General features: G+C 45.6%; 1 protein-coding gene and 1 long non-coding RNA gene across 3 annotated transcripts; both read left to right on the forward strand.

Moving 5' to 3' along the window:
* Positions 1-1,241: 1,241 nt before the first annotated feature.
* LOC118687635 (uncharacterized) lies at positions 1,242-10,396 on the forward strand. Of its 2 annotated transcripts, XR_004980356.2 has the most exons (4): positions 1,242-1,492; positions 2,004-2,102; positions 8,447-8,613; positions 10,219-10,396. It is a non-coding gene; the product is annotated as an uncharacterized LOC118687635 (long non-coding RNA). The 2 variants fall into 2 exon arrangements; XR_004980357.2 differs by lacking the exon at positions 2,004-2,102 and having other exon boundaries at positions 1,249-1,492.
* A 2,323-nt stretch (positions 10,397-12,719) lies between these two features.
* TMEM9B (TMEM9 domain family member B) lies at positions 12,720-21,215 on the forward strand. Its single transcript, XM_036383749.2, has 5 exons — positions 12,720-12,873; positions 14,536-14,627; positions 16,325-16,433; positions 17,315-17,449; positions 20,050-21,215. The coding sequence occupies exons 1-5, from the start codon at positions 12,799-12,801 to the stop codon at positions 20,203-20,205; spliced, it is 567 nt and encodes a 188-aa protein (XP_036239642.1). The 5' UTR covers positions 12,720-12,798; the 3' UTR covers positions 20,206-21,215.
* The last annotated feature ends 85 nt before the right edge of the window (positions 21,216-21,300 follow it).

The raw sequence follows: 21,300 nt of genomic DNA on the forward strand, positions 1-21,300 counted from the left end.
GGTTAATGTCACCATACTGCACATAAACACCTCACAGGTGAGGCCAAGCACAATCCCTTCCCAAGCAGCCTCAGGGAAGGTGAGCCAGCTTCTCCTTGGCCAAGGCACTGTCCCTTGTGCTCATGTGGTCAGCAGCACGTGGTGGGACAGAATGCCTTTGCAGCCTCCAAGACCACATCTTGTCTTTGTTTTGGTCATGCCTAAAGCCAAGACAAATCTCTCAAAGAAGAAGACATTAAACAGAACCCTGGTGAGCCCATTGCAGAGCTTCAAAAGCTGCTGGAACATGCAGGATCTTGATGCTTGGGCCCTTGCAATTAAGGTGGCCCATGTGGGCAAGGCATCAACACTTGATGAAAATTTTAGAGACCTGGAGATCTGGTGGAGAGTGGCTGTCAGCTCCCAACTCATGTCTGTATCTCATTGCAAGTGATGCACCCCAGGGCATGTGGGCAGGCAGCAGCAGAGGAGGAGCACCCTGGGGCTGTAGAGAGGGGCTCACCCCACAACTCCACCTCCTTCCACCACATTTGCTACTTAACTCCTTCTGGGCTGGCCACTCTGCAGTGGAAAGTCAGAGGCCACTGCCAGGAGCAGCCCTACAGCCATCGCTCACTTGCACTTTGGTCCTGCTGGGATCCACCAACATTTGTCCATCCCCAGCAGAGCAGCTGATTAGATGAGAGCTGCTGGGGTGTCTCTTCACAGTTATCTCCAGGGTAATCTGTTGTCTAATAGCTCTCCAGGGAGGTCCTTTTTACAGGCTTTTCTATTACTGATGATGAAGTGATACTCAACATGTTGTGAAAACAAATCTAATTCTTATGTCTCAGAAGCAAATAACTTGATGACTTATTTCTATATAAACATATGCCTTGGGGCTGTATATTGCTGGGTTTATTTTATGAGGTAAACATCAGCTGAGGCCTGTATTGCTTTATCACCTGCTGCTTAATAGATGGAGGTGAAGCATCAGGTTTCCATTAACCAAAAGTCTGCTCCTTTTCCTAAGCTGAGATTCCTCTTTTTTCTTTTTTCCATGGGCCCTGCACTGTTGGCAGTAGCTCACCCATGTGCTGGTCTCCTCCTCCTCCTCCGTTAACAAGCACATGGCTGATGAGGGGTTGCAGGCTCTGGAGATGACACTGCAGGTATCAGTGACATTTCACCAGAGATGGCTTTGCTGCAAAGGCAATCGATTTAATGATTTTGTTACTAGAGTGCTGCTGCAACCACTTCCCCAGGATGAGATCTCATCACTCCCAAAGTGGGTGAGAAGACAGTCGACAACCTAAAAATACTGGGAGTTTAGGAACAACAGGAAGGCACGGCAGCAGGAGAACTAGCTGGGGAGAAAGCTGCTGCAGGGACTTTCTCTCCTCCTCTTGGCTGCAGTGGGATCGATGGATGCGCGGGGCTCGTGGCTGCCCCCGCAGGGAGACGCGGCTGGATCCTCCAGAAAGGCGCCTGGGCTCGCTCAAGGAGAGCTGGGGTAAGGTCATGTGCTCTTTACACCTAAACCCGCCCAGAACCCACACGCAGGTGGGGGATCTGCAGAAGGTGAGGAGCTCTTAGTGCTGTTTCAGCCTATGCTATTCACATGCCCTCTGAGCAGAGAGAGATTCAACTTTCTCAGATTTCTCCTGAGAGAAGCTGTGAGAGAAGCAGAGAAAAGAATGATCAATTCTTATCTCATTTGCTGCTCCTGTGTTTGTGCCCATGTGGAATGTGTTATGGAGATTGTTTACCCGAGGTGATTGCTTGAGGGTTGTTTGGATTCATTGATCAATTGGATCCACGTGTGTCTGGTGTGTCGGGACTCTCGGGCAGAGAGTCAGGGGTTTGCTAGTTAGTTAGTTAGTGATAGTTCTTGTTAGTGTAATATAGTTCTAGTATAATATAGTATAATAAAGTAATTAATTAGCCTTCTGATATCATTCTTCCTGCCTGTTGGGCATCATAACACCGAAATCTGCCCCTCGTATCTCCACCTGCTCCCCCAGACAGCGTCAGTGCCAGCATGGATTTACTGCTCAGCACCTCTCACCTCTCTCTCAGAGTCCAGGAGAAACGACCTCCTCCCTTCAGTGGAGCTGCTGCAGGTGAGGAAACCACTGTCTTGCACCTCAAGGTGCCTCTGGGGTCTCATTGCCTGTGGGGCTGGCACAGCCCCTGCGCTGTGGTACCCAGCCAGGGCACAGGGACCCTGCTGGGGGCAGAGCTGTCCCTGTGCTTTGGTTAGCAAGCATCTCAGTGGCAATGCTGGCAGCATTGAAAAATACTGTGCAAGGAAGGAACAATATTGAGATCTGTGACCTCAGTGAGAAAACTAACATATTTTAAAGTGTTGCTATAAATCTCAGTCCTCTGTTCCTCCACAAACAAAGTCACATGGAGAGATCAGGAGAGTGATCAGGCACTTGACAGATGCAAAACATACTGAGTCATGGAGAACAGGGGCAAAGAGAAACTGTGCAACACCAGACGGCACTGGCTAATAATTTGAAAATAAAAATGTAATTGGGAGTTAACCATCGGTCTTTCCTAGATCACAAATCAAAAGACCATTTCAAAATCCCTGGGTGGAAGACAAAGCCCAGGATGGAGGAGCTGCAAGCCAGAGACCTGGTTTTATCCAGGCCAGTAGAGATCAGGACACATGAAAATGTTCAGGACTTTGCCAATAGCCTTTTTGATTGCTGGTGGGGAAGTAGAAAACCCGTAATTAGACAAAATGTGGCTTGGAGCTGGTGTACCAAAGAAACTGGGCCTCAACAGTGCAGTCATTTGAGAATCCAGTGAAGTGGGTCTGATGTGGGAGGTGCCCTGGGAAGGCTATTCAGCCTTCTGGTTTGGCAGGCTTAGAGAGGAAATCTGTAGATTTTAAGCTCCTACTCACAGAGACCTTCTCTGCTGAAAGCATCATGGTGCTTCTTCGTTTAGACTTCAATGGCATTTTTCAGATTGACTTTTAAGGCTAACAGAAGGGGAAATGGGCTCTTGTTCCTTCAGGAGATGACAGTGTATTTTTAAAAACAAATTATGCATGAGGGCTAATTAACTTGGCATTTACAGCTTAGCGTTCTCCTGGTTAAATCTGCTCCAACTGAGACCACGTTTTGTTGCAAGAAAACTTGTGTCTGGCATTTCCTTCCTTCCTTCCTTCCTCCTGCTGCTTCGTATGCTGTGACATTAAGGTCATGAGGCCACCTTCCAATGCCCTATTCAGTGAATTCCAGTGAAGACTGAGTGAAGATTTCAGGTTTAGCTGTGAGGGCTAAGACATGTCTCAGTGGGAACATCTCTCTTGTGGTCCTGGTCAATGCTCTAACAGCAAGAAAGTGCCCACTGAGTTCAGTTGTACCTATCCAGAGAGCATCTGAGCACAGTGGCAGCTGCAGAAAAGCTGCTTGAGAAAGCTCGAGCACAATGAATCCCTGCAGTCTGTACAAAGGGAGTTAATAGGATGCTCTCATTCACAAATTGTATTAGAAGGCACTGATGACAATGAGCTCACATGAGCTGCTCACCCTGCACTTCCGCTCTCTGCCATCCCAAATCAAGTTAAGGTGGTCTAGATGTACCTCTTATTGCTTCAGGGGGAAAATATGTCCTGTTTGCTCCTGGGAGTCACAGGTAGCCAATGCAGCAGGTCCCTGGCACTGTGAACTGCCACGTTTGCAGGGAGGTCAGTGGGTCAATCCCAAGGGCCAATCCCCAAGGCCCAGCTTCAGGGAGAAGCTCCCAGGGCTCTGCAGGACAGGATGAAGGGATAACATGCACCAGCCCTAAGACTGGTTTGTGGGAGGGCTGCATGTCTACATCACTATGTGCTCATGTGAAAACACAAACCTTGAGTTTCTCTCACTCTTTTAGATTCTTTTCTCTTGATTTTTTTAAGCCTGAACTGATAAATCTTTGCCCTGCAAGGTGAGTTATTTATGTTCCCTATAATTCCCACAATATGAAACTATAAACATAAGTGGTGGTGGTGGGTAAACAACCAGATTCAAAGGACACAAACCCAAGTCCCAAACAAAACCCTCAGTTGTTGTAAAGCTCAGAAGCTCTAACCAGTTTAATTGTATTTCACAATACAGTTTGTATTGTTAAACACAATACAAATGGAATGGACCCAGTGTCCAGCTTTTGAGGCTGATGAGTTAAAATTAGGGCACCTTGGACAATGAAAAAGAGAGGCAGGATGGCAAAAGGGAGGATGTGAGGTTTTGGCAGAATTAACTGTGTCCTAAAATAATCCTTAGGGGACTGGTATTAGTGACCAGCTCTCCTGACAGCTCCTTTGCATGGAATATGCTGCTCACCCATCACAGCTGCATTTAGGTGTAGAAGCAGCCTGCCAGGGAGCATTGCTCATAATGGAGGCAAGTCTCCAGGTAAGTCCCACTCTATGGGAGGAAAAGCAAGGCTGTGTATTTGGTAGAATCACCTGCATGCACTTATTGACCTCCCCAGAGATTCTGGCTGCTCTCCAGCACTAAGCCACAGGCTGGCACAAATGGCTTGCAAAGAAAGGCACCCAACTCTGTCTGAATAAGGCCCCAAATTTTCATCTTTTAATTGATGCTGCAAATCTCTTTTCTGCCCTTGAACTGAGAGAAGTGGGTGCTCTTGTCAGGCAGAGAACAACCAGAAGCACATCTCAGAAGCACATGATGTACTGAACTCTCTGGAGACTGCTAATGATGTTTGATTAATTTTCATTATCAGTGTGAGCAAGCTTTGAGCTCTCTCTGCATCTGTCTTATTTAGAGTTGTCTTTTCTTTCTTAGTTTAATAGCAGCTTCTACAGACAGTGATCTAATTGTTCCTCAGCACCTGCTTGAAGCCATCCAAGTTAAGGATGGACATTGTGTAATTTGCAGTACACGTGATTTGGTCTTTAAGGCTCAGATCAAATAAAATGGAATAGCAAATGAGGCAGTAATTGAATTAAGTGGAAGGTCCTGTGCAGGCTGATGCTGGGGTCACAGAAATGCTTGGGCTGGACAACACTGGCAATGGAACAAATCAAAATACGTGTCTTGTGGCCACTCAGCAGCAGGATGAACAGCCTTCCAGTGGATATCCTGAACTCAATAACCCACAGAATGCTTTCTGTCTACCAGGGTAACTGGCTTTTGCAGTGGATTTTATTCTGAGTCTTTGCTGTGTTGCAAAACCCTTCAGCCAGGGCCCAGTGAGTTCAGGTGCTGCTGTTAAGTGCCCAGGATGAGCTGTTTGCTGTCACCTGTTACAGGATGCCTGTTACCATCCTCAGGTGCAGTGCAGGGAGCCCCTGTGACTCACACCCCACAAAACCTGTCCTGGGTACAGCCATGGCCATGCCAGGACAGAGAACATCACAGTCGCAGAGCTGTTCATGTGGCAGAAAGGGGATAGATAACCTTATCAGCACTTAGCTGCAAGCTCCTCTCAGTTGGGCAGTCCTGGAGGAATCCTTTTGTGGGTCCTTTGGTGAGTCCTAGTAAGGATCTCAGCCATTTTTTGGTTATCAAGCCTAATTTTGATTCCCTCCTATCCAGATGACAACATGCACTGTTGAGGCAAATACTGAGCAATTGGGAGTGCTACAGCCAAACGCACAGACTGAGCTCTCAGTCTACATGTGAAAACCTTAGAACCTGTGTAGGAAAAAAGTTAAAAAAAATTAAATCATCCTCTACCTCACTATAGCATTACACTGGACTGGAAGGCAGGAAAACTATCCTAATTTCCTCCACCCAGCTTCATGCCCTGAACTCATCTTTATGCTCCATATTTCTCATCTGCTCCTGCTCATTGGCTTGATCAGTCTCAAGGCTTTGCTCATGGAATGCTAGGAGGCACACAGCTTTTGGAGGACTGGCAGGACAAGGCTTACCCCCAAGAAAAGCAGATTGTTTTATCCAGAACATTAATCCAAACAACTATTTGCCATCTACTACATGAAATTGGGAATTATTTGAAGTACTGTTAGATATTAATTCACTTCAGCACACAAGGAGAAGCAGCACTAATGAAGAAAAGATTATTGTCCTGGGGCCAACCCACATGTCATTCCTGATCACATTTCTGAGGAGCAGGGTGCAGCAGGAATGGCAAACCAAACCCAGTCTTTCTGCCCGTGTCTGGGTGCTGGGGAGCTTAAAACCTCTGCTCTGACCATCACAACACCATTTGCTATTTCAAACAGATCTCTCCTCCTCGGGAAAAGCTTTTGGCAATGGAGGGAAGAGGCGTTGTCTGGGTTGGAAGCCGGAGCCCGGGCACGCTGTCGGGCGCGATGAGGCAGTCGGGGAAGCTGGCAGGAGCTGCTTTGCAGGGAGTTGTCATGGGAACGGAGCAAGTAGGGCAGGAGCTGCTCCGCATCCTCCTCCGAGCGCGGCGGCACAAAATCGATGCTGATTGCAGAGCCAGCTCTCCGGCTGTCTCCAGCAGAGACTGAACCTGAATGAAATCTCTGGCAAAGGGCAGAATCTCCCTTTGTGGGAAAGGAGTGTCACTCCTGGTTTGAGTGGAAGACTTTGGTGCTCATTTTAGCTGCCTGTGAATCTGGCATCCATAATGGTCAGTGGCAGCAGACAAAGAGTTGATCTTGGTCAATGAGTGCATCACCATGGTGGGCAAGCTCAGAATATAAAATATTGCAATAGTGTCAGTATTTGTGGTCATCTGAAGTATCAGACTCACCCTGCACAATGCTGACTTTGAATGCACCTTACTTTCTCTGTGCAGGTCTGTGCATGTGGAATTGTTGGAATTTTCTTTATGATAAATAATTTGTGTGATACTGTGGTTGCTAGGGACAAACAATGGTAGTGAATGGTTTCCTGGATAAAGAAGAATACAGAGATTCCTGCTCTTTCAGTTATTAGGAATATGTATCTAAAAGGAGAAGAATACTGTTAATGTGGCACCACAGAGACCAGTGGAAGTAGAAATAAATGCAATGGGTAAGAAAAGATCTGACAAAGGTTGAAAATGCTAACAGAAAAAAAGAGCAAAATGCAATTTGTTGCCTCCAAGCTGTCATTTTGCTTTGCCCAGGACTGCTGGCAAAGAAAAGATCCCCTTATTAAGAAGGCATCTGCAGAGTGACTGCATTGCTGCCACTGACCCAGGCCAGCAAGGTGCTGAGTGAACACTCCTCATTTCCTATCCACAGTGAAGTGTGAATGAGGGGCCCACAGCCATCCAGGGCTTGCTTGATTCATGCTTTGGAAAAGTGACCAAAATAGCAGGCAGGGAGGAAAATGGAGCCAAAGCATGGAGGGGTTCCCAGTTTGCTTGTTGAGGTCATTGAAAGCCCCCTCTGCTTAGCAACAAGTTTGAGGCAAGTAATGATGAACTTAGCCACAGAAATGCATAATCTTTACCTTGCCTTTAACCTCTCTCCCTGGCTCTGGTGTTTCCATGCAGGCTGCAGCAAAGGCTGGAATGAAATGGCTGGCACTGGTAGAGCACATTCTGGATTCATAGTGACTTTATTCTAGTGCTGATCCCTTCGAACATAACACAGGAAGCGTGAATGTATTAGAGCAATCCTTGTGCATTACTCTGTATGAGGAAGGAACTGTGGCTCCTTTTTGGGCACGTTTGCCTCTGTGCCTCCAGCAAAAGCTCTCTGGGGTAGAACAAGGAGCAGCAAAGTGTGTGAAGCAGCACTGACCTTGTCTCCCCCATGAGCAATTCATGCAGGGCATCTGAGGTCTTGCTGGGTCAGGGCTGGCAGAGACTATTTATAAGTTTTGCATTAAACAAACAAATGCAGAAGCTGTTCTTTGTGCTGCAAGGGATGAAGCCAGAGCTGTGGACTTGGAGACCGTGGTTAAGAGCTGAAGCCCCTGTCTCAGCCACAAGCTGCTGCTCCTTGTATTTGCAGCATTGTCCTTTGGTGAAGGAAGGGGCATGCAGCAGGAATTGCACTGATAAGAGCATGACATATGTCACTAATTGAAACCATACACAGAATAGGGCATTCTCCCCATGTATGTGATGTGGGGACCCAGCTGCTGCAGTGTGTGAGAGCCCTGACTGACCTTGCATTAGCAGAGAAGGACCTTGAACTCTCACAGCCTGCAGAAAAGCCAGGAGTGGATTCACTGAGACAGAAAGATAAAATAAATGCACAGCTCTTTCAGCACTTCCCTCCATTTGCTTCATATCATAAATATCAATACAAATATAGAAATACAGAGGTAAACAGTTTGCCCAGCCTGCCCTTTTCATATGCATGCATTTCTGCTGTGAAAGGCTTTATGTAACTCCTGACAGTAGATTGCAAAATAATGCCTCGGTTATGGAAGGAAGCCACGAGCCATTACATTGCATTACTGTAATGTAATGGGTCCCTGAGATGAGCCAGATTTGGAGAGCTTGCTTTAATTGTAAACCTTGTACCCCATCCAGCCCACTGGCATTGATTTCTCTTTGTTTTCTCCAGAGATCAAAGACCACGAGGCCAGAATAGCAGCTAGACTGGAACTGAGACACTGGGGTTTTGGCCCCAAACAGAAACTCATGAGTCAAAACTGTGCTGTTTATTTGAAGGGATGCAATGCCAGTGACAGAACTTCTTCAGATGGATGCTGATGACCAATCTGCTGAAAGGTGAATTTCTCATTAGCCTAGAGAAATGACATTGTAATTAATCTCTTCCTATGTTTCTTTGCTATGTGAAGGCTGCTGTGACAAGTGCTGCCATCATTTAATTTTTTTAACTGAACGTAGGGAATAGACAGAAAAAGAATCTGTATTTACTTTGTTTTTCTCCTGTGCAAATGTCACACCACTTTCATGTTGGCAATTAGTGCAGAAGTGCTGATCCAATCACTTATTTACATAATCCCCTCAGATTTTTCTTATATATCATTGTTGATAATGAAAAGATTTTCTCAGCTGGGAAAACAAAGGGAAGCAGGCAAGTTCTGAATGTGAATAGGCTGAAGTGACATAAAAAGATGGTAATTTGCATTAGTAAAAATAATCAGAATGTGAGTGACTGAAATGATGGCAAATAGCATCTATCCCTACCTGCCTTGAGGAGCATCCACCCCGTGACAGTTCAGCTACAGCGTGTGGAGCAGCCCTACACCAATTGTTTGACACAGGACAGCAGAGTCCAGTGTAATTACCACAGAGCATGAAGGAACTTTGCAGAGAACACTTTCAAAATACTCATATTCACATGTTAATCATGTGCAGCACAGTAAGGAGGAGCTGAGGTACAGCTTAGGGCACTGTTGGCTACAGAGACTGTGTGGCTCTTGCAACAGGGAAGGAAATGCAGGAGCCCACTCTGCACATACAGTGCCTTGAAATATAGAGCTTTGATAAGCTATTTTTGTGAGATGACTGAGCAGGAAAGATGTGGCCCTGGAGCAGCTGTCCTGCCTAGAGATGCACAGCCTGTGCTGTGTCTTTGTTGCACAGCCTCAGTTCTCGTTCCCAAAAGCCTGGCTCAGGCTGTGCGCAGCAGCTCGGGGGGATGCACCCCCTCCATGGCGGGGGGGACCAGGGCTGCCCCCTCCCCAGAGCCTTAGTGGCTGAGCCCTTAAATAACCAAAACCACCTCCAGCAGCTCTGGGGGGCACTTGGTGTGTGAGTATTGCTGATGGAGACAAACATGAGAGCAAGTACAAAACTGTCAAACCCGTCACTTGACACAGCACACTGACAGCAAAGTGCAAGGTTCAGCTTAGAGAGGCCAGTGTAGGGCTACAAGCCTCAAACAAATCTTGTTATTAAAGCAAAGGGTATGTGTTATTTTTAAAAAGCAAACTGGATGAGAGAGCTCATCTCCATTAACTTGAAGAGGATTGGTCCAGTAAGGAGAGAGTTAGCAGTGCAGGGAGCAGCCTGCTGCCACTGAAGCTCACACTCTGATAATCCAGTGAGAGCTCTCTTGAAGATGAAACACATCTTCAGCCCTCCTGGAAGATTAGCAAGCTGAAAAGCAATTATAGTCATAGCAATAATTTAATAATTTCCTTAAAATCAAATTTATATACATTTTTTGGCTGTCTTTCCCCTTTTTTAAAACTGTATTTTAATAGTATTGCTTCTGATACTGGTGTGATGACAAATGCATTAAAAAAATTAATTGAAACAAATCTGAAAAAAATCTAAATGTTAAGACAGAAACTCCTATGTGTTCTTTTCTTAATAATTCTTTCAGGAGCTTTGTTTACCTAGTCACTTATTATTGTTTTCTAGGGGAAGAATGGACTCATTTCTGGAAGAAATAACCTTTACCTCCTGCAGCACCAAGAACCTGTGGCTCAAAATATCCTGTTTTGATTTTTTTGGTGTTTCTGGCTTTGAGGAAGCTCCAAGACTGGGCTTGAAGTTCCCAAAAGCTGTTCCAGCCACCTAAATAAAAGCACATTTATTACCTGTGTATCAGAACTCTCTGAATGGGGAAAAAAAAGTTAGTTTGTCAGGCTGTGTTTTCCTACACCAAACTCTTCCAAAGGCAGTGATGCCTCTGAAACTGCGTATTGTTTACTTCAGCTCAAAATGTGATCTGTGTTTTTCTAAAGATTCAGCATGTTTTTCAACTCAGCAGTCAATCTGCCCATTGTAGACTATGGCTGTGGGTGGTGGGGAAGACACAGAGCCACCTTCACACTTCAAAACACTTCCATTGCAGATCCAGGCATTAAACAGACAAATTGTTTGGCTCAGGCTGAAACCTGATGTACGCTCATTAAAGTCTGCTGGCAATTTTCCCCGAGTTTTAAAGAAAGGTGTTTTGTGTTTCCATAGTAACTCCAGCTCCTCTCCTGAGCTGTCTGATGCACTGCTGGTATTACACAACCTATTGTGTGAGAAGGGGGTGAAGAGCACTGTGGAAAAGTCTACTGAATTTAAGGATTATGAAATTACAGCCACTGAGTAGGGGCTGGGGAGGGAGAGGGCAAACACAGCAGCTTTTGGCCATGTACAGTTTTGCTCCTTGGGAGTTTAGATAGAGAACCATGCAATTGTAGAATGGTTTTGGATGGAAGGGACCTTAAAGATCCTCCTACTTCCAATTCCCCTGCCATGGGAAGGGACAACTTCCACCAGAGCAGGCTGCTCAGAGCTCCATCCAACCTGGCCTTGAACACTGCCAAGGATGGGGCATCCACAAATTCTCTGAACAACATGTGCCAGCCTCTCAACACCTTCACAGTAAAGAATTTCTTCCTAATATCTCATCTAAACCTACTCTCAGTCTGAAGCCATTCCTTTGTCCTGTAAAGAGTCCCTCTCCACTGGTTATGTAGGCTCCCTTCTGCTACAGAATGAATGAATGGCTACAGAAAGACAGAAGGAATGGAAGGGAGGAGTAGGAATAAACAGGCTGAGTCACACTGCCTGCTGTTCCTCTGTGGAGCTCTCAGAGGAGCTGAGATGAGCCTGAGCTGTTTCCCAGCTGGGCTCAGGCCCTTTTTCAGCTGTGCCAGGGACAGGCTGGGTCCAGCCCTGGCAGTGCCAGGGGGGTTTGGGGTCTCTACACAAGGAGAGAGGCTCGTAGATGGCTTCACCTGCCAGCTCCTGGGGAGCACAGCTGGAAATGCTGCTTCTCACCAAGGCTGGCTGCCCCCTGCAAGAGGGGGATCACAATAATTAATCACCTGACAAATGAGGAACATTGCTGGATTTTAGTGATGTCTTAGAGAAAGAGCTGTCTGTAGGGGGATACAGTATGGGTAATGAAGGTGGTATAGAATGTAATCTTTTCCCCTAAAGAGTTGCAGCTGAGCCAATTACTAACGATTAGGAACAGGCCTGATGTTAACAGGCCATACCTGTAGGCAATAAGAAGTGTTATAAAAGAGTGGATTGGTGGGAGTCAGTTGGCTGCTGCAAGGACGAGTCAGTGCCTAGAGGAGCACTAGGTATGAAACTCTAGCAATATGGAACCCTTGCAATGTAATGACAATAGAACTCTTGCTCTATAACGACAATAGCTGTCTATAAAAGGCATGAAGATTTATATAACTGTGTGTCCAGATGAGTAAAAACTGGCTTATGTGCTGCTCACACACCTCATTTTGAGTGGTACTAATAATCGCTTCTTGGATTAAACCCATTCCAATAGGGCCAAGATTGTGGGAACTAAGGGCCAGTCAGTCCTACCTCTCTTTCAAAAAGGACATGTTGATACAAAGTGCATCCAAAGAAGGGTAACAAGGCTCCTGAAAGGCTTCGAAAATGTGTAAATGTGTTTTACGAGGAGTGGCTGAGTTGGGTTTGTTTAGCCTGGAGGAGGCTCAGGGGAGACCTCTTGCCTCCCTACACCTGCCTGAGGGGAGCCTGCCGTGAGCTGGGGGCTGCTCTCTCCTGCTGTGTCTGCAGTGAGAGGACTCGAAGAAATGGCCTTAAACTGAGCCAGGGGATATTCAGATTACACACTAGAACAAATTCTTTCGCTGTCAGCGTAGCCAGGGACTGGGAACAGCTTGCCTAGGGAGGCGGTGGAGTGGCCATCCCTGGAGATGTTCAAGGGATTTCTGGATCTGGCGCTGGGTGACACGGTTTAGTGGTTACAGTGCTGTTTTGGTGCTTGGACTGGATGACCTGGGAAGTTCCATCCCTGACGATTCCACGATTCCAGGAATATTTTTGGGCAGGCCAGCCCGCGCCCGGAACCACGGTGCGGCGCCGCCGTTCCCGCGGGGACGCCGCCACGCGCGGACGGCGCCACACGTGAGGCGGCGGCAGGCGGAAGTGATGGCGGCGGGGGCCCGGCGGCGGCGCGGCGGCCACAAGCGGCGGTGAAGCGGCCACAGAGCGCCGGGGCCCGACATGGCGGCCCGCGGGGCGCGCCTCTGCTCGCTGCTGCTGCTGGCCGCACTGGCGGGGCTGGGCGCTGAGGCCAAGGTGAGCGGGGCGGGGGGGACGGGTCACGGCGGTGCTCCCGGTACCGGGCCCTCCCTCCGTCCGCCGCCCCCGCCGGGTTCTCGGTTCCCGCGGGTGGCCCCGCCTTCCCGGCCCCACTGCTGCCCCGGGCGGCTGCAGGGGAAGGAGGGAGCCTCCGGTTTCGTGCGGGCGCTGCCCTGCCCCGCTCGGCGGAGCAGCTGGGCCCGCCGGCGCGGCCTCGGCGCCGCCCCCGGTTCCTGCGCTCCCGGTAAGCTCGTAGCCATTGTTGTCGCTTTGCCGTGGCGCCCGGGGACACCGTCACACAAAACTACGAGTGGAGATGGAGTTGCCGGGGCTGGGTGGGGCTGAGCTCCGCTCGGTGCCCGGCTCAGCCGCGCTGGGTGCGGGCGCTCCGCTCCTGGCCCTCCCCGCTGCCCCCATACCCGGGACTGTCCCCGCGGGTCTCTGCGGCGGGCAGGGACACCGGGACTTCTACGGTCACAGCACCCGCGTTTGAATTTTCCCCAAACACCTGTGGATGTTCTCCTTTTTAACGGTAATCTGCGGTTTGACCCCTCCGCGGGGAGAGCAGGTTCGGTGTAGGATGTGGTACATGGGATTTGGATTTACACTGCTCTCCTGAGACCCCCCCCCCTGCCCTGCTGCACCCGGCTCTGGCTCCCCAGCACTGCAAGGACGTGGAGCCAGTCCAGAGGAGGCCATGGAAAGGATCACAGGGCTGGGGCACCTCTGCTGTGAGGAAAGGCTGAGGGAATTGGGATTGTTTAGTTTGGAGAAGAGGTGACCTAGTTGGAGTACTCGAAATCCTCCCAGTACTGGAAATCTGTAAGAGAGATGGAGAAGAACTGATTATATGGGCAGGTAGTGTCAGGACAGTTTTACACTGAAGGAGGGTGGGGCTAGGTTGGATATCAGGAAGAAAACCTTCTCTGTGAGGGTGGTGGGGCACTGGCACTGTTCCAGGCCAGCTTGGACAGGGCTTTGAGCAGCCTGGCATAGTGGAAGGTGTCCCTGCCTGTGGCAGGGGAGTTGGAACTGGATGATCCCTTCCAACCCAGAGCTTTCTATGATTCTGTGCTAGTGCAGTCAGGGTTTCCCAACTGACCTGTGCTCAGTGTTACTCTGACTTGGCTGCTCAGTACAGGAGTTCATTACCAATACTTGTTCACACATTCTTTTGTATTGCCACTAGAAATTGCCTTGAACTTTAGATAAGCCACGTTTATCCTCTGTCTCTTGTTATTTGCTAAAATAAGCTTAGCATTCTTTCATTCCTTTTAAGCTCATCACTGTATCTGACAAGCAGCTGTCCTCGTAAGCTGAGTAGTTGAGCAATCAACATCAGCAATTTCTGCATGTGTGGTTTTTTTTGGAAAGAGGAATTAGCTTAAACTCCATTTTTCTCCCTCAAGAATGTGTTTCTATCTCAAATAGCAGTGTACTTGACAAATTGCTCTACTCACTTAGTAATTCTGAAGTAATTCTTGTTCTTAAACTTGCAGGAAGTCTTGAGTAAGACTGTTCAGAGGTACTTGCAAGTAATTTGTGTTAAATATGTCAAGTCATATGTGGAGAATGCCTTCTGTACCCCTGATGATATAAATTACATAATAAGATAATTGGTTCTAAGTGTGTTGTTTGCTTTGTTTGCTTCACTTTCAGAACTCTGAGGATGTCCGGTGTAAATGCATCTGCCCTCCTTACAAGGACCACTCAGGCCACATTTACAACAAAAATGTTTCACAGAAAGACTGGTGAGTGTGTGTGGCACATACAAAATGATAATAAATCTTACTGGTTAAAGCCTTGTTCTGTAGAGATTACATATGGATCTCCTGTGGTGGTGCCAGGACAAAGCAGAGCATTTCCATAACTTACTGCAGCTTTTCTTTCAGGAGTACTCCAGAATTCAGCTCTAGCAAGGGACAAGGCTTAAACCCTCTAACTTTTGTTCTGTCTTCTCTTTTGGTTTGTTTGCTTGCATGTTTAATTGTTTATTTAGACTTGGAAGTAGTAGAAGGGAAGAAGGTGATGTGTTTTGAATGCAGTGACTTGGAATGATGTAAAGGCAAGGGAGCACAAACCTGGAACTGGGGCTTGGGAGTATTGTCTTTGCTTGCTCTACTCTTGAAAACCATCCCATCATTTAGGAACTGTTGTTTCTGGAGTTTTGTGAGGTTCCAGTAGATTTTGCACTTTCTAGCAAATTGGAGGAAAAAAAATGCTGATATTAATATTTCTTATGTTCTCAGTAAGAGACTTTCTACTGCACTTAACCAACATACAAGATTTCTGCAGTACTTGGGCAGTGTATAGACACAAGCTTTCAGTCACAGGAACAGCAATTGCACAGATTGTGCCTGGCATGAATTTTTGATTTTTGTAGCTTGAATGCTGCATTCTTCCACAGAGGAAAATGTAGTTCTGCTTTCACATAAATGAGAAAAATCAACCCTTCCACTCCCCTCCAGACGTTGTGAGGTGGCACTCAGCAGTTGCAGCTATGAAGAAGTACAAACAAGACAGAAGAGATGAGCTGGTGCCTGGCTGAGTGTTTGCAGCACTGTAATTTAGCCCAGTAAAGTGTTGAGTGCCAGGCTGCTGCTGTCACTTCAGGCCTTGTGTTTCACTCCCTGCTGCTGACTGTGCCAGCACTGAGGTAACCAGGAGAAAGGTGAAACAGGATCCTGGTTCTCTCAGTGCTCTGCAGGGACCTGGGGGTCTGAGCTCTGAATAACAGCCTGAGTCAGCAGGAAGAGCAGCATTATCTAAGTTGTTGTTGGAAGCAGTTGTCTCACGGCAGCTGGGTTTTAATGCTGTGCTGTGGAGAGCCCATAATATTGTCAACTTTTCCACAGGGAACTGACTTACATGTGGTAATCTTTTAAGTCAAATGCTTTTTGCTGAAAGCTGAATGTTCTTTATTCACTGTCTTGGTGCTTAGAGAAACAGCCCATCTGACTTCCTTTTTTATTTCCCCAATGTCTGTACCTTATGATGTCAAGAAAAAAGAAATTCAATTCATGAGTGTCAAAGTTTAGAAGCTAATCTCCCTTCAGACAGTGAAAGGCTGGAATAAGGCTCTTTTGAGTATGGTGAAGAAAGAAGGGGAATTAGTAGCTGAAATTTACTTTTATCCATGATGTCAGTGTCAAATAATGCATTGTGCTGGATTCATATCCTTGGACTTGTTCTGCTAAGAGCTTTAATACTTTCTCTGAAAAATGAAGACATTGTATTGAGTTAGAAAGATCTTAAAACTTGTTTAGCAGCTTGTCAGTAGCTGAATTTCTCATTTAAGTGACATAATTGTGCTGTAGTGATTTATTTGTACCTGCAGTTTAGAACAACTGAGCTTAAGCAAGCTGAGCTTCTCAGCTGCTGCAGCAGAGTGGAACAGCTCAGCTAAAGCCAGCTCAAAACTGACTGGGCAGTTTCTGTGTTTCCTCAGTGATTGTCTCCATGTGGTGGAGCCCATGCCTGTCCCTGGACCTGATGTAGAAGCTTATTGTTTACGTTGTGAGTGCAAATATGAGGAGAGAAGCTCAGTCACAATTAAGGTAAGCAGTGTAATTCTGTTGGCATATATCAAGGAGTTCAGTAAGCTGTTTAGTAAATACGTCTATTGTCTTTTAGAGAAATGGTATTTTTAAAGGGAACACTGTTCTAAGGTAGCCTAAAATATAACCTTTTTTTTGTAGTAGTTGTTCACAATCTTGAGCAGTAACAATAGCATCAAACTTTAGCTGAAGAAGTGAACCTGAGACCCTTTATTGAAATCTCCACTCCTGAGATCAGACTTTCCACCTTGCTAAAATTCTGAGTGTTCTAAGACATTTTGTCAAGCTTTGGGCTTTGTTTTCCTTATGATTTCAGAGGGCCTCTCATTACACAGCTGCCTAACTTTCTTACTATAAATTTTCTTTATCTGTGTTTGTACTAACATGTTTTGTGTGCTCTTGACATTCTTGTCCCCTTGGAGCCATTGAGGCCTGGATTGCTGTGAATAGACTGCAGAATGTCTTTTGGTTTTTGACAGCACAGACTTCTTTATTTTGGGATTTTAGAAGTTTGGTCTTTTGTTTTGCTTGGTGGCTGAATTCAGGTCTGTGCTAGACAAAGGGAGATCAGTGGGGGATGCCCCAAATTTGTCACCTGTTTAATGGCCAGGCTGGACAGTTGTCTTGGTGGAAGTGAGAGTTGTAACACTGAATTGTTTAAAGAGGCATAGCCTAAGATTCTTTGCAAGGTCTCACTGTTTCAAGCTGCCCTAAACCTTTCTAATACCATGTTGTAGTCTTTTCTTTCTGAGTTTTAAATAATCTGCTGACACTACCAAAGATCAAACTTCACCTGTACTCATCTTTTGGTCCTTGCTGCTTGTTGTGAGAGTAGGGGGGAAAGTCACAATCTTGGTGTAAACTGTGCTTGCATTATGTAGGTGACAATCATCATATACCTGTCCATTTTGGGCCTGCTTCTTCTGTACATGGTGTACCTTACCCTGGTGGAACCCATCCTAAAGAGGCGCCTCCTTGGGCATTCACAGCTCATACAAAGTGATGAAGACATTGGGGTGAGTTCACCAGAGTCTTTGTGCACTTGGTTAGCATGAAAATTGGTATTGGTTGGTTGATAATTAATTATTTGGGGTGGGCAGCTTTTTTTGCCAGGCAGTGTAAATGCTTTTCCTGCTGGGAGAGGAAAAGAAAGGTGTGTGATGACTTCTGTGAAGTAACTCTTTCATTTTTCACTGGGCTGGGGAGCAGTGAGAGCTGCTTCAGTTATGCCAGCTCTAGGCACAGGTTGTTTTCACAGAGAAGAAACAGTGTAAGAATGGAGATAAGAATATACAGGAGTACAGCTTTTTAGGAGTTAATGATCCAGTCTTGCCAGGCATCATTATTATGGGAAGTTTTTACTGCTTAGATTGCTCTCTACAAAAAGAAAGTATGGGGGTTGCATCTTCTGTTGTTCCAGTTCGAGTTTCTTGATTGTAAAACTTCAAGAAGAAATTGCTATAATGAAGGAGAATACTAATGGATGATGAAATAATTTCTTAGTATTACAGCCAGAAATCAGAATGTGACAGTATATTCCAACAGGTTAGAGGAGTTTTTTTTTTCAGAGAAGGGGAGCAGTCCAGTAGTGATAGGATTTTCTGTCATTACTGGCCTTTCCAGTCTCTAGCACTGGGTAATAATCACATATTTTTGTTATGAAATCAGGGTGCATAAAGCATAGCTAATAAAATCTATTATCTAGGAAAATGCTGAATTTTGAGTACTTGATTATCCCCTTAGCAAACAGAAACACCTTTCTAAGTGAAGATGGCTGATGATTGTCCTACTTCCCTGTGTATTACATGTAGACATGTTTCAACTGTCTTTGTTTTGACAAAGTAAGATTTTCCCAGTCACCTCTAGGAGGATTTTGGGTTGAGTGTTTGTTGGATTTTTTTTTTTTTTTGAAAGGAAGTATTTGAATGACTCTTCCTCTTTGTGCATTCTTATAGCAAACTGGGCAGCTCATGCTTGAATTAAGTGAGCTGGTGCTGGTATGCTAGATCTCAAACAAATTTTTAGCTTAGATAAATTATCTTAATGGCTCCATGTGTGAGTGAGTCTTTTGACTGTAGGTGGAAGAAGTGAAATAAGTCCCATGGCAGAGTTCAGGTTAACTGCAGAATGAATTTACCTCAAAGTCTGGGTCCATCGTAACCAGTGTTATGTTTTGCTGTAGCTGTTCTGTGAACATAACATAATTTAAGGTCCCTTATGAATTATCCCATTCTTGCCTTCCCTCTTGCAAGTTCTCGATATATTCTTGTCACACTTCAAAAATACCATATCCATGGATTTTGTTTCTGAATTTCAAGGCAGTGTGTTCCCTCTTTGTTGTTGTCCATTGGTGGCAGTGGCAAGTGATGAGTGTAAGCCACTCCTTGGTCCTCTTTCCTCTTAAATTCTTTTTCCCCTTATTGTCTACTTAGAAATTGACAGTATCTGGCCTTGGAGCTGAGAATCTTTTTTGCCAGGAAGGCCAGTACCATCTAGACTGTCCTGTGTTCTCCCACCATGTGTTTTACACTAGCAAACCATGTGTTGCTATTATGACTTTTTTTTTCCCCTGTGAATGAAGTGCCCTGTCTCCTGTTAAATGCCCATTCTAGGTATTTCCATTTGTATAACTTTTTTTGGTAAGATGATAGCTCTTTTGATCAAAGCTTGTCTGTTGTTCTCTATGGGAATATTTTTTTAGTGCTCATTGTGGCTTTGGGACTCAGAGCAATCATTTCAATAGTTCTCATTAATGATAATCTGTGTACAGCTTACAGTTGTGATTGAGCTGCTCTGCACAGTAATATCAGAAAGTAGCCATTAATATGAACGTCTTCAAAAGTGTTCTGGGAAAAACTGTCTTTTTGTATCCCTACATTTCACATTCTTTTTTATTTAATATAGGACGTAATTATGTTATTTTTCATTATGTGTAGGATGCTTTCTGATGTAGCTTTAGCAGCATGACTTTGCCCAAACAGTTAAATAGCCAAATAAGAAGTTCAGTTCCAGCTCTTACTGTTTATAACTTGGCTATATTTGCTAGCAGAAAATAAAGCCTTGCAAGTACTGTTAGAAAACAGAGAGAGTAAATGTTAAACAAGCACTGGGTTCTTGTTGAGCTGTGTCACTTCAACAGCTGTATTGACACTGTGCTTTCAGACAGCTCAGCACAATAGGCTTAGTTTGGTAAACACCAGAGTGTGTTGGTTTGATATAGAAGCTGTGTGTGAACATCCTGAACTGCCTGGCAGGAGATGGCCAGGAGCTGGCAGGGAACTGACCCCAATTCAGTTGTGCATTCACCGCAGTCATGGGGGTGCCTGCGTCTGCTCTGGGCTGCAAATGGTTGCAAGCCTGCTGTGATCCTGGGCAGCAGGTAATTAACAGCACAGTGAAGTTTGGGAAATCTGTGCAAGTTCCTGCCAATGAGGAATTGAAGTACGCTTCCAACAACTCAAAAACCTGCTTGGTCACCGTTACTGGCCAGCTTGTTGGGATATGTCATTTACCTTAAAGCAAGAGCAAACCCAACCAGCCCCCACCTGCTGTGGAGTGTTGCAGGCCAGCAGAGCTGGAAGCTGTGAGCAGTGACGGTGGTGTTTTGCCCTTGCAGGACCAGCAGCCCTTCGCCAACGCGCACGACGTGCTGGCGCGCTCGCGCAGCCGCGCCAACGTGCTCAACAAGGTGGAGTACGCGCAGCAGCGCTGGAAGCTGCAGGTGCAGGAGCAGCGCAAGTCCGTCTTCGACCGGCACGTGGTGCTCAGCTAAGGGGGGCTCAGAGGGGAGCTCCAGGCGTGTGGACTAGTGTGAAGAGCTGACAGAAGTCTTCCTGATCCTGCCAATTCACAAGAGTTTTCTTGAATGATTTGTTATTGATTTAAAAAAAAACCCAACAAATTAAAGAAGTATTTGAGCTATAAAGGGATGTACTGGAGTGGAAGGAGTTTAAACAGATTAGTTAACCAAAAGCTTAAATCTTATGTTTTCAAATGGCTTTTACTAACAAAACTGAAAAGAAAACAAACCCTAAGATACCTTGGGTTGCCACTGTGGTACATTATTTACAGTTGTGACTTTATGGTGGTTTTTAACTATATATTTCTCTACTATTTATGTGGTTAAAAAGTACCTGGGAACACAGTAATAACTTACAACTCACTAATCACTTTATGTAAAGATCTTTTGTAAATATACTTGGATTTTCTGCTGATTGATGCTAGGTACTGGAAATCAAAGTCTTGCGGTGTAGTTTTGGTCTCAGAGAATGAAACCCTGCTGACTGTGTTCATTTGGTTTCTTGCACTCGTACTTTCAAGATGCTTGTATGGCAAGTGATGTCTGCAGACTTGAGGCAAAACATAAGTGGACACTGACTCCTGGAGCTGCATATTTCAAGTACTGTGATGTAGATAAATTCAAATGCAGTGCACATTCAAGGCAGTGTTGACATTTTGTTCTATTTTGCTTTAACAGCTTAATATATTGTAGGTGTATGATAGCTCTTATAAAATCTTTCCCTTTCTTTTCATGGGTAAAGTCTCAGGAGTTAGTATATGATGAAATATTTATTATAAAAATCTTCCTGCATTTGTCTGGATTGATGGTGTAAGGCACATACTTTCTCTAGCACCTGTCATCTTGGGAGTTAGGTGTATTTTTTTATCTGTGACTCTGTATTCATCTCTCTTCAGAGGTTATACAGTTGCTGGATGACTAACTTTCATATATCCCCTTTGGAATGTAACAATTAAAGATAAAACTGATTTTTGAAAAATGGATCTGCATTATCAGTTTGTCATCATTTTTCTCCCTCATTATGCTGCATGTAAATTCCATCTATAAAAGTGCTCCTCTGAACACGCT

This window comes from Molothrus ater, chromosome 6 (genome assembly GCF_012460135.2).
Source record: "Molothrus ater isolate BHLD 08-10-18 breed brown headed cowbird chromosome 6, BPBGC_Mater_1.1, whole genome shotgun sequence".
NCBI lineage: Eukaryota > Metazoa > Chordata > Aves > Passeriformes > Icteridae > Molothrus > Molothrus ater.

Bases quoted from the DNA above. Each gene is read 5' to 3' on its own strand.
- TMEM9B (XM_036383749.2), top strand. From the start codon at position 12,799: ATGGCGGCCCGCGGGGCGCGCCTCTGCTCGCTGCTGCTGCTGGCCGCA. The intron at 12,874-14,535 runs GTGAGCGGGGCG...CTTCACTTTCAG, and splicing joins GGCTGGGCGCTGAGGCCAAG to AACTCTGAGGATGTCCGGTG. The intron at 17,450-20,049 runs GTGAGTTCACCA...TTGCCCTTGCAG, and splicing joins AAAGTGATGAAGACATTGGG to GACCAGCAGCCCTTCGCCAA.